This window comes from Euprymna scolopes, chromosome 31, assembly GCF_053919585.1.
Source record: "Euprymna scolopes isolate OS-2025 chromosome 31, ASM5391958v1, whole genome shotgun sequence".
In the NCBI taxonomy this organism is placed as follows: domain Eukaryota; kingdom Metazoa; phylum Mollusca; class Cephalopoda; order Sepiida; family Sepiolidae; genus Euprymna; species Euprymna scolopes.
In genome coordinates, this window is record NC_136512.1 from 36,083,328 (window position 1) to 36,100,827 (window position 17,500).

The following is a 17,500-nucleotide window of genomic DNA, read 5'->3' on the forward strand; positions in this document are numbered from 1 at the left end:
AAAAAATGTATAAATCTATTTAAAAATATAAAATGTATAAATATATTTAAAAAAATAAAATGTATAAATATATTTAAAAAAATAAAATGTATAAATATATTTAAAAAAATAAAATGTATAAATCTATCTAAAAAAATAAAATGTATAAATCTATTTAAAAATATAAAATGCATAAATATATTTAAAAATATAAAATGTATAAATCTATTTAAAAATATAAAATGTATAAATCTATTTTAAAAAAATGTATAAATCTATTTAAAAATATAAAATGTATAAATCTATTTAAAAATATAAAATGTATAAATCTATTTCAAAATATAAAATGTATAAATCTATTTAAAAATATAAAATGTATAAATCTATTTAAAAACAATAAAATGTATAAATCTATTTAAAACGATAAAATGTATAAATCTATTTAAAAAAAATAAATCTATTTAAAAATATAAAATGTATAAATCTATTTTAAAAAATAAAATGTATAAATCTATTTAAAAACAATAAAATGTATAAATCTATTTAAAAACAATAAAATGTATAAATCTATTTAAAAACAATAAAATGTATAAATCTATTTAAAAACAATAAAATGTATAAATCTATTTAAAAAAATAAAATGTATAAATCTATTTAAAAAAATAAAATGTATAAATCTATTTAAAAAATGTTTAAATCTATTTAAAAAATGTTTAAATCTATTTAAAAAAATGTATAAATCTATTTAAAAAAATGTATAAATCTATTTAAAAATATAAAATGTATAAATCTATTTAAAAAAATGTATAAATCTATTTAAAAAAATGTATAAATCTATTTAAAAATATAAAATGTATAAATCTATTTAAAAACAATAAAATGTATAAATCTATTTTAAAAAAATAAAATGTATAAATCTATTTTAAAAAAATAAAATGTATAAATCTATTTAAAAAATATAAAATGTATAAATCTATTTAAAAAAAAATAAAATGTATAAATCTATTTAAAAAAAATAAAATGTATAAAGCTATTAAAAAAAAATAAAATGTATAAATCTATTTAAAATAATAAAATGTATAAATCTATTTAAAAAAATAAAATGTATAAATCTATTTAAAAAATATAAAATGTATAAATCTATTTAAAAAATATAAAATGTATAAATCTATTTAAAAAATATAAAATGTATAAATCTATTTAAAAAATATAAAATGTATAAATCTATTTAAAAAATATAAAATGTATAAATCTATTTAAAAAATATAAAATGTATAAATCTATTTAAAAAAATAAAATGTATAAATCTATTTAAAAAAAAATAAAATGTATAAAGCTATTTAAAAAAATAAAATGTATAAATCTATTTAAAAAATATAAAATGTATAAATCTATTTAAAAACAATAAAATGTATAAATCTATTTAAAAAATATAAAATGTATAAATCTATTTAAAAAATATAAAATGTATAAATCTATTTAAAAAAATAAAATGTATAAATCTATTTAAAAAAATGTATAAATCTATTTAAAAACAATAAAATGTATAAATCTCTTTAAAAACAATAAAATGTATAAATCTATTTAAAACAATAAAATGTATAAATCTATTTAAAACAATAAAATGTATAAATCTATTTAAAACAATAAAATGTATAAATCTATTTAAAACAATAAAATGTATAAATCTATTTAAAAAAATGTATAAATCTATTTAAAAACAATAAAATGTATAAATCTATTTTAAAAAATAAAATGTATAAATCTATTTAAAAAATATAAAATGTATAAATCTATTTAAAAAATATAAAATGTATAAATCTATTTAAAAGATATAAAATGTATAAATCTATTTAAAAGATACAAAATGTATAAATCTATTTAAAAAATATAAAATGTATAAATCTATTTAAAAAATATAAAATGTATAAATCTATTTAAAAAATATAAAATGTATAAATCTATTTAAAAAAATAAAATGTATAAATTTATTTAAAAAAATGTATAAATCTATTTAAAAACAATAAAATGTATAAATCTATTTAAAAACAATAAAATGTATAAATCTATTTAAAACAATAAAATGTATAAATCTATTTAAAAAAATAAAATGTATAAATCTATTTAAAACAATAAAATGTATAAATCTATTTAAAACAATAAAATGTATAAATCTATTTAAAAACAATAAAATGTATAAATCTATTTAAAAACAATAAAATGTATAAATCTATTTAAAAAAATAAAATGTATAAATCTATTTTAAAAAATAAAATGTTTAAATCTATTTAAAAAAATAAAATGTATAAATCTATTTAAAAACAATAAAATGTATAAATCTATTTAAAAACAATAAAATGTATAAATCTATTTAAAAACAATAAAATGTATAAATCTATTTAAAAACAATAAAATGTATAAATCTATTTAAAAACAATAAAATGTATAAATCTATTTAAAAACAATAAAATGTATAAATCTATTTAAAAACAATAAAATGTATAAATCTATTTAAAAACAATAAAATGTATAAATCTATTTAAAAACAATAAAATGTATAAATCTATTTAAAAACAATAAAATGTATAAATCTATTTAAAAACAATAAAATGTATAAATCTATTTAAAAACAATAAAATGTATGAATCTATTTAAAAACAATAAAATGTATAAATCTATTTAAAAACAATAAAATGTATAAATCTATTTAAAAACAATAAAATGTATAAATCTATTTAAAAACAATAAAATGTATAAATCTATTTAAAAACAATAAAATGTATAAATCTATTTAAAAACAATAAAATGTATAAATCTATTTAAAAAAATAAAATGTATAAATCTATTTAAAAAATATAAAATGTATAAATCTATTTAAAAAAATAAAATGTATAAATCTATTAAAAAAAAATAAAATGTATAAATCTATTTAAAAACAATAAAATGTATAAATCTATTTAAAACAATAAAATGTATAAATCTATTTAAAATAAAATGTATAAATCTATTTAAAAAAAAATGTATAAATCTATTTAAAAACAATAAAATGTATAAATCTATTTTAAAAAATAAAATGTATAAATCTATTTAAAAAAATAAAATGTATAAATCTATTTAAAAAATATAAAATGTATAAATCTATTTAAAAAATATAAAATGTATAAATCTATTTAGAAAATATAAAATGTATAAATCTATTTAAAAAATATAAAATGTATAAATCTATTTAAAAACAATAAAATGTATAAATCTATTTAAAAACAATAAAATGTATAAATCTATTTAAAAACAATAAAATGTATAAATCTATTTAAAAACAATAAAATGTATAAATCTATTTAAAAACAATAAAATGTATAAATCTATTTAAAAACAATAAAATGTATAAATCTATTTAAAAAAAATCAAATGTGTAAATCTATTTAAAAAAAATCAAATGTATAAATCTAATATGAGAATAATTAAAATAGTATTCCGACAAAATAGAGAAAATAAAAAGGAACAAACTGAGTTATGTGTTCATCAAGGCTTTGTCTTTATTTCAAGACTTCCTCTGGATAAGCCATCGGTTTCAAACCTTATAATAGGGAAACGTTTTAGATCCCAATATCAATCTCATTCAACCAGACGAAGTCTTGAAATAAAAACGAAACATTGATGAACACATAACTCGGTTTGTTCTTTTTTATTTTCTCTTTCTTTCTCTCTCTCTTTCTCTCTCTCTCTCTCTCTCTCTCTCTCTCTATATATATATATATATATATATATATATATATATATATATATATATATATATATATAAAGAGAGAGATATTACATTTTTATCTTTTAACTCACTGTCACAAAATATATATTTTGATTTGCAATGCGCTATTATGATCACAGGTTATAATTATTTGTATCTTTTTATGCTGATGATAATGTGTATAGCACATTAAAATATCTTTTTTATTTATCAGGAAAAGGCAAAAGTTAATAAAGATGCTTCAGTTGGACTTTTCAGTTATCCAATTCTCCAGGCTGCTGACATTCTTCTCTACAAGTAAGTATTTATTTAACAATCATGTGCTAAGTATGAGAAATGTTTAAAAACAATTTTCAACCTGGGTTGCAGAATTGGAAATTTTGAGAGGTGTCAAAGAAAAGATTTGTAAGAATAGTAGGAGTCCGATTCTAACACCTTTCAAAATTCTGGACTGGACTCCAACTCTGCAACCCTGATGGAAAATGAGGACAGGTTGTTCTAGTTTATCCAGCAGGTCAGCACAAGAGTGTCCATGTTCTCTCTCCTTGGTTCTGCACAGTGGTCGGCTTCGAGGATTGAATTTAATTTTATTGTTGATTGTTTTAAATTTATTCTCTGTGCAACACTGGAAAGATGCATCTAGTTAAACTGAAATTAACAGGGAATAGTAATCATACACTGAGAATAATGTATTATTAAATTCAAGGGTTAATGTTCCCTCAGCAAAGTTCTGCCCTCAGAATGTCCTGTCTCAAGCTTTGATCTCCCATGTGTTCTATTGATGTTGCATTTCTTTGGGTTAACTTTGTTATGTTATTGTGATGTCTAGAGGTATTCACTGCATCGTATATATTATAAGTTAAAAAAAAGAGTAAAAAGAAACAGAAAAATAAATTTATTGTACCTATTTACTATGCCTCCCCACGGGACAGAGTTAGACACCAGGGTCGTTTTTTAACGTGGAGAAAAGGTACAAAAATAAAAATTGTCTCAGTCGTGAAGGATTTCTCCTCCACCGAAAGAGAACAAGAAATAGAAGTGCAGCATTTGAAGAACAGATACTACACTTTGATCTTGTTTATATATTTTATTGAGAAAGAAAAAATTGAACATAAAAACGTACAAAAAATTCAATTCAACAAAATTAGGCACAAGGCCCTACAAGAAATTGGGAGGGGGAGGGTACAGGGTCTTTTTGACTATGTAACAGATGAGACTTTGAAGTCTTACTCTTGACTGGCAACATTTACCAAAATACCTCAATCACTCTGTGGATCCTAATCTAACTAATAACCCCAGCGTTCAATGTAAAATTTAACTATGTACAATTTGTATATTCATTTCTGTATGTTGTGTGTGCATTTTTTTTTTTTTTTTTTTTTTTGTGTGTGTGTGTATGTGTGAGAAAATAAAGTTCGATTTCATTAGAAAGAGTTCTTGAATTAATTGGCATAAAATGTTCGTGGAGTGGGAAAAAACTAATGAAAATGTTCATTTCAAAAATAAGGAAAAAACTACTAATGTGTTGTTAGTAAGACTCCCCTGTACTATTCTATGTGGCTAGATCCCCCACTGTTTTCCGGGGAACCGAAAACAAGCAGAGCATCCCTAATGGGGTTTGGGGAAGTCGCCTTAATGGAGGTGGGAGAAAATAAAGCAACGGATGGAGGGGGTAGAAAGGTGACCTCTGAGTAGGGGGATGACCGGGGGCATCAGAAAATAAAGATGAGGAGCAGGGGGGTTGGGCAGACTCAGAGGTTCTCTAATACCAAAAAATAAAATCAGGAACAGGATCTCATTTGTACCACCAGTCAAGAGTTACTTTACTGAACTTATAATGCTAACCTAGGCGGGATGGGTTCCGTAGGACCCAGCACCGCCCATGCCATGCCTAAGGAGGGAACACGTATTGAAACTTGGCTCCTCGACGGATGCACAAACTAGTGCTGTGCACCCACCTCTTGTCAAATTCCACTCTAGGCAACCTCTTCCAATCGCATCTGATCTTTACTTTAAGCAAATGTTTAAAGTAAACGATCAGATCCCGATCAGGAACAGATGTCCCTTCGTGGACCAACTTGAGGCGCGTGATCCAAATGGTCATGCGCGCTACTGCTAAGATCGCCAGGAAAACCAAACTTTCCTCCCTGGGGAACGGCGGCTCCATGTTGTACACAAAGGTTCCTACGTCGAGATCGAGCAGACACTCGGCATCGATGCGAGCTGTTACCCCCTCGACGTACCTTAATAGGGGCTGTATCCGGCTGCAACTAAAAAACGCGTGCTCGATTGTTTCGGGCTCGCGTTCGTCACAGCACGGACAGAAGCGGCTGGTATGTTCTTTATACCGGAAAAGTACGTCGAAGAGGGGCAGCGCATTTCGGACCAGTCGCCAAGTCAGGGAGAATTCCGAGTTATTCAGAATCTCCCGTCCCGGCGCCCAACACCATTGAGAACGGACAACCTCCATCGACCATCCCATCCGCCTACAAAGTGGATCCTTCGCGGTCCCCTCCACTAAATCCCGATACAGTTTCTTCCTTGGCTGATCGAGGACATTGGTCCCCGGCAAAGCTCTAAGAGCGGTTCGGCATTCGGAGAAGAACTTGGACTCCCCCTTCGGTCTACGACGACCTTCTACCGAAGGGTTGGGTTTGAGATTGGGAAACGAGTTCTCAACCACAGGGACCCAAGGAGCGTCTCCTTCAAGCGAACGACCCAGGAAAGCCAATCTCTCGGCGTTTCTATGACACAAGAGACTGGGCTGACCCAGGCCTCCCTCGCTCGGATTTTGAACACAGACCTCTCTGCAGACATAATGCTTACCCTCGTTCCACAAAAGTGAATCGAGGCGCCCTTGTAAGCGGGTTAGTCGTTCTGCAGGGAGAGGAAGTACAGACAAACGGTAAAGGATGAGCGGAAAGACGTATGTAGCACACGCCTCCGCCCGACCCTTCAAGGACAATTTCCTTCCAATCCAAGTCTTTACTGACGATTTGACCTTAGACTGTACTTCCGACCAATTCTTTTCCAGCTGAAGTCCCGGTCCAAACCAGACACCGAGAATGCGGACCGGTCCATCGGTCCAGCTGAAAATACCTGGAAGCGAGTTTACCCCGGTCCAGGCCCCCAACCGCAGGCCAACAGACTTGCTACGGTTGAAGATGGCCCCTGTTACTTCTTCGTATCGAGCGAGCGCCTCGACCACCGCTTGAACGTCCGTGAGGCAAGACACGAACACGGTGACGTCATCGGCGAACGCGGAAACCCTGGCTCGTGTGCCTCCAGGGAGAGCTATTCCGCGCAGGACTGGTGTAGCCGCCTCGTCCCTTAACTTGCGAAGGAGGGGTTCCAACGCCAGGACATACAACAGAGGCGACAGCGGACAACCCTGTCGCACCGACCGAGAGACAGCGAATGACTCCGACAGCTTACCGTTGATCTGCACCGCTACCGTCGGCCTGTCATACAGAACAAAGATCCACTTGCGGAAGTCCGGATTAAATCCGGCGGCCTCTAGCACAGATCCTAGGAACCGATGGTCGACCCTATCGAATGCCTTGGACTGATCCAAACTGATCAGCGCGGCTTCGGCGTCGTCTTCTGTCCCCTCTATGATCGAGCGTATCAAGTGCAAATTGTCTTGAATCGATCTCCCCTTTACAGCATAAGTCTGGTCCGGTTCGATCAAGTCAGTGATGACAACCTGCAAGCGATTCGCAAGAATCTTTGCCAAAATCTTTAACTCTGTGTTTAGCAGAGTCAAGGGCCTAAAATCATCAAAGTTTTCCCTCCCACCATGCCGTTGACCTTTCCTCAGCAATGTGATCACACCCTTGGTCACCTGTCCAGGGATGGAACCCTGGGCAAACCAATGGTTGAACATATCCTTCAGAATAGGGACCAACATGGGCGACAGCCTCAAGTAAAACTTGTAGGGTAAACCATCAAGCCCCGGGGATTTGTTATAGCCGACCTGCTTCAACGCAGTAATGACCTCATGTTCAGTAATAAGACCATCACAGCTAGCTGCCCGAGCCGCCGTGAGGCGGGGCGAGTCAGCCAAATAGCTGCCAAACTCATCAACCCTGAGTCCGGGTAGTTGGGTGAAGCGCACCGATAGATGCTCCCGAAACCCCTCGCAGATCTCCCGAGTCGATACTAAGGGGTGTCCTTCCAGGTTATGTACTTTACGAATGTACCCATCCGAACCGCGCCTTAAAGCAGCCTTACGCTCAACAGCGTCAACATTCACAGCCTCGTTAGAAACTTTCTTTAACCTAGCCCTAACTACTTGACCTTCATACCGCTCGCTAGCCAAGCGGTTGAGATCTTGTTTAGCTAGTGCTAACTCTAGGGGGTCCCCCCCCTCCACCGCCCGGGTCAGCTTATCCTCTAAACGCTTCTTTGCCTTAGCCTTATCTATCGCGAGGCGTTGGCTATACTGTACAGAGAAGCGCCTAATTTTGGCCTTGAGACTAACCCACCACTTACTCCCTGTAACCGCCCCCACTAAAGCCCGCTGAATTAGCTCAGTGACCTTCAACCGGTAGTCCTCCAGCTCCAACAAGGTGCTGTTGAACTTCCAGTATCCGGCCAGTTTAGGCCTAGCACTTAAGCTCAAACGGGCCATAACAAGTTTATGGTCCGAGTGTCCTAGCAAGTGGAACGTGGGGCAAGATAGGAAGTCTACATCACCTCTTCTAACTAACATCTGATCCAAGTAAGTGCTTGGATGGGAAGGCACTACAGGATGCCACGTCCACATCTCCCGCCCCGGATGATCCAGACGAAATCTGTCAACGAGATCGCACGAGGCCATCAGGTCAGACAGACTGCTGTCACACCACGCCGACCCGCTAGTCCCCCCGACCTTATCTATTTTGGGATCAAGGATTGCATTCCAATCCCCCATTAAAACTAACCGTTCCGGATCCACTAAGAAGCCCTCCAACCGTCGAAAAAAGGTTGCCCTCCCTGCAGCAGCATTGAGAGCATAAACAGCAACAATCCGAAAAACACTACAATTAACAGCAACATCAACAACAAGCGCCCGCCCGTCCTCGCCTGCGTGAACAACATTCACCGACGCTGACAGGGTGCGACTCACTAGCAAGGAGATTCCACGACTATAGGTATTGCCATATGCTGAGTAGACATCGTAATCGTTTACCAGCACCTGACAATCCCCGTCACAAACAAAGTGGGTCTCCTGGATAGCGGCAATATCTACCTTGAGGGACACCAAGTCTCTCACAACGCGCGAGGCCTTGCTTCGACACCTGATGCCCCTCACATTCAATGTAGCCAATTTCAAAGACATGATCACTCACCTCAAGCACTGTCACAGACGGGTCTGAAATCCTGGGCAGTGAGGACATGGCAGGCCTGGCCAAGGCTGCCGGTAAGTAAATCCGATGAAGGTGATCCATCCTTGGCCACGCCCCCCACGTCCAGGGGGAAGGTTAGTTTGAGTGCCCTGTATATGGGTGTACATACATGGGGATTCTACCCTCACATTTAAAGAAAATGTTGGTCAGTGAAGGATGGTCCCTATCCACCAGCTGCTGGCCTGGGATCGCATTCTTCGCTGCCTTAATCATTGCCCACATTCCTCCAGTCCTAGCGTCCTTGTTGACCCTAACGAAAGTGGTCAACAAGGGAGCGTCCTTGAATTTAGTGGGGTCTGTTACTAGGTCTCCACCGACTTTTTCAAAGTTTTTTAGTTTATTGTACCGGACCTTCTGTTGTCCTTTAAGGTCCGGAGCCGGTTGGAGAGGGTCTGTTTCACAAATCCTGCTTCCTGGCAGGAAGGGGAGCTTTTTGGTCCGTTCAGAGCGGACTTTGGGAGTGGGGGAGGGGATCTCTTTTGGTTGATGGGGAGGCTGAGCGCTTGGGGAGGGGGTAGCCTGCTCGTTTTCTTCTTTTTGGCTCCTGTCACGGGATGAGGGGCGGGAAGAGTTTCTTGGGGCCTTTATAGGAGAGGGGGAAGGTTGTTCGGGTTGCTGGGGTGTTGGGATCACAGGGGGCTCATCCTGTGTTGTTGTTGCGAGGGAGTCCTTCTCAGTCTCAGTGGGGGTAGGAGGGTTTGCGCGTGTCTTGCGGCTTTTCCTCCTCCTGGCCCTCCTGATCTCTGTTGCGCTCAGGGCCATAGAGACTGTTGTTGTCTCTTCCTCTGCCTCTGACGCGGCCTCCTCCTCAGATTCTGGTAGTTTCCTCTTGTTTGAGGAGGAGGGTGTCTGTGTGTCCATTTTCTCCGTCTCGCTCTTCGGTTGTTCTTGGTCTTTGGTGACTGTCTGCAAGGATGGCTGTTTGTTGATCTTGCCTTTCTTTACGACCGTCACCCAGCCTGTCGGTGCCTCTGGAGGATTTGCGGCCGGCGCGGGAGCAGCGGCTTGATTTGTTGTCACGCTTGTTCCCGCCGCTTTTGTGGGCTTCTTCCCTCCATTCCTCTTTGGACAGTCCTTCGCCATATGCCCTTGTTGTGTGCACAGCCAGCAATGAGGCCTCCTCCCTTCCACTATAAGGGAGAGTGTCCACTCTCCGAACTTGAGTGTGGCTGGGATGGCGTAGAATCCAGCCTTGTCCAGGACCATCTGTACTTTGTAGTCCCCGGTCATGATGTTTCTTAATCCGCGGACCGGGGTGACTTCCTTTACGTCTCCATACTGGCTTAGGATAGCCCCCAGTTGTTTGGCCTCCATATAGCAGGGGACGTTTAGAGCAGAAACATTTGCTCTCCTCTTGTTCATATAGATGGGTTGGAGCTTTATGTTCCTGCTCTGATGGCAGGTCCTGGACAGCCTGACTGCGTCTTCGGAGGTGGGGAGCAGAACATCCCACTGTGCGTAACTCCTTCTACAGATGTAGTTGGCGGGAATGTTCTGCTCCAGCAACACGTTCATCATGGTGTCCTTGTTGACGCCCGTCAGACCCCTTGTCTTGGTGTCTGAAGTTATCAGCGAGAGCACTCTTTTCTCCAGAACTTCCACTTGACCCGGGAGGGGTTGGATGTTGTTCCCCTGGGTATACTCCTTGTAAGTGGAGTTGAAGAGTGCTCTGTAGTCTTCGGGCGTCAACTTCCCTTGCTGCTCTTTGGGGCCCCATGCCGGTCCTCCATCCTGGTGGGTGTGAGCTGGACTCTGGTTGGGGGGCGTAGCTGGTGTTGTGGGGCTCTCCATTGTTATGGGCATTTTTGGTTTCGGAACAGGGCCGTTACCAGGCAAAGTAGGCCATTGTGTCTTTGGCGTTGTTTCGTCCTGGCTTGGTTTGCTCTCCGGGCCGCTCCCCTTTCTTATTTTCTTCCTTTGCTGGGTGGCTGTCCCCTTGGGGGATTGAGGTGTCTCCCCTTCTGGTGCCGTGTTCCCAGCTGGAGCCTTGGTGGGTACTGTCAAGGGTGTCTCTCCTTCCAGCTTGCTTTTGTTACCACTGGCCGGAGAGTCACCCCTTTTCCGTATTTGGTCCTCTTGGGGAGTGTTGGGGGGCCAATCACTGTCTTCCCCGCCGAATAGTGAGCAGATGGAGGCTATCACGTCTTCATCCAGCGCCTCGGTTTGGTCCGCGGTGCTGTTTTCCTCCTTTTCTGTTGGGGAGTCGCCCTTTGAGGGAGCGGGGGATGGGTTCCCCGGTCTTCCTCCCTTGGTTCTGCCGTCCTGGGGTGCAGCTGGTTGGCTGGGTTCTGCACTTTCCCCAGCTAGTGACTTAACGGCAGCTTTTTCCGCTGGGTTGCCCTCGTGGGGAGCGGTTGCAGGTGCTTTTTGTGGGGTCGCCGCAGGCTGCGGCCCTTCCCTCCCGCTTTCTTCCAAGGTCGCCGCGCGCCGGGGCCCTACCTTGTTTCCTGGCGCCGTCTCGCCGGGAGATGCATCAGCTCCCTCACATGGGGAGTCGTTCGCAGTTGAGATGCTGCGCATTTGGGGTGACGTACCCCTCCTGCCTGGCATCGTGGCGGTTGCACTGGCCGCTGGCGCGGACCAAAGTGTAGTGGGGGAAAAGAAAACCCAGGGGAATGGAGGGGGAGGGGCGGACTTTGAAGAAATTAGAGTTTTTGACTTCCCCTCACGGGGATGTCGGGTTAGCAGCTCAGATCCCCCCGCGAGGGGGGAGAGCAGAGAAGAAAGACGCAGTGGGTGCTAGCGGGTCAGAGTGCCGCGTCGCAATTAAGAGAGAGAGGGGATAGGCATCCCTGCCCACAGAGGGGAGCAGAAACGAAGCACCCGCCCTACCCCATGTCACCCTACCCACTAACTTACCCCAACGGAAGCGAGAAAGAGAACCCTGTCTGCTCGATCCACTGGGAGAGCAGCGAAGATAGACAAAGTTTGGGCCTGGCAGGTCAGAGTGCTGCTCAGGCAATTAAGTGTTGAGAAATTAGACCATCCCAGTCTCGAGAAGTGAGACCGAAACGAAGAAAAAACAACATGCAAAAACAACAAATGAAAAAAGAAGGTCTCAACTACCAGCGATAGTGGTGTTGGTCCCGAGATTCCAGTCTCCCAAAAGAGGGGATCGGTTTCCAGGTCCAAGCTCCCACAAATGTGGAGTCGGTCCTCTAGGTCCTGACTCCCCAAACGAGGGGGTCGGTCCTTGCTAACAAAGGTTAGTAAGAAAAAACACCTTAACCTAGCCCGAAAGCCCGGTGGTGGGTCAAGTTTAGTAACTGAGAGAACAGATGGTATTTATTTGCTTCCCCACCGAGCAAATTAGGCACAAGGCCGATTTTTAATGTGAGGAGTGAAGGGATGGGGAATGGAAAAAGGGGACCAGCTCCCGATAGGTGGGAAATGGGAGCTGGTTAAAGGTCAAGCATGTGGGGTTGCCCCCACATCTGGTCTTTGCTAGTCATAGCTAGTCTTTGCTAGTCATAGCTTGCAGCATCTGAAGAACAGATACTACACTTTGATCTTGTCCCGAAGGCCAAGAAAAGGCAATAAATTTATTGTAAACGAAAAGTAAATGTAACAAAAACTATTTCATAGTAAACAATGGTCTAAGGGAGATAATCAAGGTTTTTGTTCTAGAAATATACCATAAGTAAAAAGTACTTAAAATAACATTCAAAGATATATTTTCTCCGGTCAGTATCAAGATTCAGAAAAATCTATCTTTACCAAGATATTGTGCGTTGTGGTTTGTTTGTGGAATGTTTTATTAGGTTCGACGTTCAGCATGCTTATTTATGACCAGGTTTTATTCATTTCTCATTATCTGGTCCGAGTTAGATTCTAGCAAGTAGGCCGGCCCAACTTCACATCCCTGAAAGTTGGTGTATAAATCAATAACTGGTTTTACAAACGCATACTTTTCTATTTATAGTAATCGCTGGAGAATGTTCCAGAATCCAATGATTTAGAGCACTTAATTTTTGGAACCTTCTGGAACCAACGAAAAAAGAATACTTTTTTTTTCAGTTATATTTTAAGTCTCCAAAAATGCTTAAAAGGATATTTTCATTTCCTAATATTAAAGTAATATTTTTTATGTTATCTTATATATTATTTTAATTTCTATATTATTAATATTTATTTTTTGTATTATATTTTATATTTGATTTTATTATATAATATTTCAATATTTTATTATAATATTTAATTATATTAATAACTGTTTTCATTATATATTATTTATTAATTATTATTTTTGGTTAATTATATTATTTTGTGTAAGAAATTGTAATTTCTTCATATTTTAAGAGGAAAAGATGTCCTCATTACATTACATTACAGAAGATCTTTAAATCTTATCTTTTCCTGACCTCGTCAGCTGCACTGACCATAGAAGATTTGCTGTGGCAGTTGTTTCTGTTGAGTATAATTCATTCGTTTCAAATTGTTGGCATTCAACTTCCTGATATCTTTCTAGTTAGAATTATTTCTAGAAAGAACATTGAGTAATTATTCATGGAAATGCATTTGTTTTAGTTGCATTTTAAGTTTTAAGTAAACAATATATTGATAATAAGAAATGGATTTTTAAAAGAGGGGGTAAAATGATGAGAACAATAAGTAAAATCGATTTTCAAGCAAGAGATAAAAAAAGGCAGATGCTGAGAACCAAGCTGTTCAGTCAGAGGACATAATATCTGAGAGATCTACGATCATCTTTTGTAAAATCTGTTTGGATGGCGAAATAACGCATACAAAAATTTGTCTTCAAGTTGAAATGCAAAATGTTGATTTCAACTTACCAACATATTTCTATTACTTTTGTGCATGCGCAAATTCATTCATAGCTTGAAGTGGTTTAATTTTAAAGCTTTCTTATCTATCTGTAAATAGCTCAAATGGTAGGGTACATGGCTGGAGCGCTAAATGTTTTGGTTTCAATTCTAGTTGATGGCACCTAAGACATTTTTTTTTTAACTTTTGAAGTCAGTGCTCTATATAAGGTACAATATAATATTTAATAGAGAATCGGCTCCATAATAATAAATACGAAATGTGGATGAATTAAAATATATTTAAGCATATTTTACAACCAGGCAAGGCCGGGCACTCCCCGCTAGTTTTAATCTAAAAGCTTCAAAAGTTTAGTATTAAGATCTTGTTTATGTCTATAATTATGTTGCTATTGAGCCCAGAAGTTGTGAAAGAAAGAAAAATAAAGCTGCTGGAAAGACAAAGGAAACTGTAAAACAGATGTTAAAATATTTTCTGTCAAATGACAAAAAAAAAAGAATAAGTTATCTCTCCAAAGAAGCAACAGACCGTCTGAATATTGGAAGATTTATATAAGCCAGAGTTGGATATTTTCGAATTCTAGGAATCAGATGTTTTACCTTCTAACTCTGCAATTGTATTTTCCACATAAGATTAGATTAAGCAGAAGAGCAGAAATTTCCATGAGAAGTTAAAGATTAAATTAAGGCTAGGTGTTTAGGATGACATTTTGTGTTTGTTTTTTTATTAATGAATTATTAAGTTATATATATATATATATATATATATATATATATGAGAGGCGTGCAATAAGTAATGTCCCTGACCCACTTCCCATAGCAGTAGAGCAACAAAACTTGGCACAGTTATTAGTCTTTCTCAACATAGGAACCACCAAGAGTTATGCATTTCTCCCATCTTTGATGCAGCTCTGGAGACAGTTTTTGTAGAACACCCCAGGTTGGTCCTCCAACCACGATGTGACTTCAGAAATCAAGGCTGCATCATCTGGAAAACGCTTTCCTTTCAAAAACAACTTCATGGCTGGGAAGAGGTGAAAGTCAGAGGATGCAAGATCAGAAGAGAAGGGAGGATGGGGGCGGATTTTATAACCACACGCCCATGCTTCTGATCTGGCGACATGCAAGTTGTGAACCGGAGTGTTGTCCTGCAGGAGGAGGGTACTTTTTCTGATCTTGCCCCGCCTCTTGATTTTGGTAACTTCCCTTAATTTCCTCAAAAGTGAAGCACAATAGGCTCGTGTAATTGTGGTACCCTTTGCCAGGAAGTCTGTCATCCCAGAAGACTGTGAGCATGACCTTGCCAGTGGAGGGCTGCACCCTTGCCTTCTTTAGAGGTGGTGAGTCCAAGTGCTTCCACTGCATTGACTGGACTTAGGTTTCTGGATCATAGTGATGGACCCAGGTTTCATTCTGTGTAATCAGTCTTTTGAAAAACTTTGACTCATCTTCTTGGCACATCTCCAAATTCATCCTCAAGCAGTCGACGTGTTCCCGCTTCTGGAACGGTGTGAGCAACCTAGGAATCCATATGGCAGACACCTTATGCATATGCAAATGGTCATGAATGATAGTTTCCACAGACCCTGTACTAATCTTGACATCTTGGGTTATTTGGCGAATAGTAATGCGCTGATCTTCCAAAATGGCAGCCTCAAATTGACGGACAGATGCCTCAGCAATGGCAGAAGGGGGGAGGGGGGGCGACCAGGTCTGGGAGCTGTTTCCACAGACTTCCGGCCATGTTTGAATTCACGATGCCAGCGTTTTACAAGGTCATATGATGGGGCATTATCACCATAAGTTTCTTTCATTTCATCAAAAGTCTCCTGTATAGTGCGTCCTTTCAAATACAAAAACCGGATCACTGCTCGACATTCAACAGGCTCCATTTCACACCTGATTCAGTTCAAACACCTGTAAAACAGAAACCACAATTAGTTCAGAGCTGTAATTTGCACATAACCCGTAGAGATATAAATCATTGCACATGCAAAATTTCAGCTAGATCAGACAACTGGAAGTGGGTCAGGGGCATTACTTATTGCACGCCCCTTGTGTGTATATATATATATATATTTTTTTTTTCATAAGTCTTTATTTCGGTTTCAATTCAAGCTAATGCACCCAAGTCATATGGATATAATTTTTTTATTTTTGAAATCACAACTTTATAACATGAAAATCGATAGAACATTAACTCTATAATAATATATACAAAATCTGCAAGAATTAAAATATCATATTTAAGCATACTTTATGACCGGTCTTTTCTGGGCGTTCATGCTAGCTTAGATAAATACTTTTGTAGTTTTAACAAAATAGCTACAATAATATCAGAGCATCTTCATTTACGTTGAACATCTACAGAATGCCAAACATCAATATATTACATATGAATGAGTTCCCTGTGGAATTTCCACAGATCCTGCTAGTTAGAATTATTTTTAGAAAGACATTCATGGAAATGCATTTGTTTTAGTTGCATTTTTAGTTTTAAGTAAACAATATATCAATAGGAAATTGATTTTTAAAAGAAGGAAAGAAGAACAATAAGTAAAATCGATTTCCAAATAAGAAATAAAAAAAAAAAGCAAATGCTGAGAACCAAGATTGAAAATGCTACTCTCCGCTTTTCAGTCGGAAGCGACGACATCTGCGATCATCTTTTTGTATTTGTAAAACTAAGCATTAATAATGTTATTGTTGGTTGCTGTTAAGCATCATTCATTTCGAATGAATCGGATGTTTATTGTTGGCATCCATTTCCCAGATATCTTTCTGGTTACTTAGGTGGAAGTCCATGTGAAGGTTGCCAACGTCACTTAATGAAAATGTTTCTGTAAAACAACATGGCACACCCAAGTTATCAGTCCATGTCGTTAATCACTTAGCCACCATCACCATTGCTGCGGTAGTCGAGAGTCCAGCATCCTAATGATGTGACCGCTTCATCTTAGCTGGTTTTAGCTGGGTGACTCCCCACTGTTTGAAGTTTCCAAATTGAGGACTCATTCTAAATTCCAAGTTTAGAATTTATTTTGAAAAAGAAAATGTTTTTTTCTTTTCCAGATCCAATCTTGTCCCAGTTGGAGAGGATCAAGTGACAAATATTGAACTTGCTCGTGACCTTGCACATCATTTCAACCGTACATATGGGAATATATTTGAAAAACCAAATATTCTTCGAGGTAAAAATGTTTTTTCTTTCTTCTTTATTCTAATTTTGGGAACTCTGAATGGTATTAATCTTGTTGTTTTCTATCATCCATCAATTAACGGTGAAACATTTCCAAAGCTTGTGCACCATTATGCTAGTCCATTCATTGTAGCACAAAACTGAAATCTCAGGAAGCCATAATAATATTTTCCTGCGTCGAATAATTTTTTACGTCATCTAATGAAACTGTGATTCTCAATTTTTAAGATGAGGATTAATAATTTGTATTATTTGGACTATTGTTCTCATTGTATTGATTCGCACACTGTTTCTGCCAATGTAGCCTCCCACTTTTTTCAGGTATATCTTGCCGAACTCTGGAATTTGCATGGAATTTCGAATAGAACCCTTTATTTAATCCATAGGCGCCGCATGCTCTCAT

General features: G+C 37.2%; 1 protein-coding gene across 3 annotated transcripts in view; it reads left to right on the plus strand.

Moving 5' to 3' along the window:
- The window catches only part of LOC145255691 (tryptophan--tRNA ligase, mitochondrial-like), a 63,355-nt gene that overhangs the window by 27,703 nt on the left and 18,152 nt on the right, over positions 1 to 17,500 (plus strand). For all 3 annotated transcript variants that reach the window (XM_080114257.1, XM_080114260.1, XM_080114259.1), the window contains 2 exons: positions 3,939 to 4,021; positions 16,971 to 17,089. In XM_080114257.1, coding sequence (XP_079970383.1) covers positions 3,939 to 4,021; positions 16,971 to 17,089 — 202 coding nt within the window. The remainder of the gene's footprint in view (positions 1 to 3,938; positions 4,022 to 16,970; positions 17,090 to 17,500) is intronic.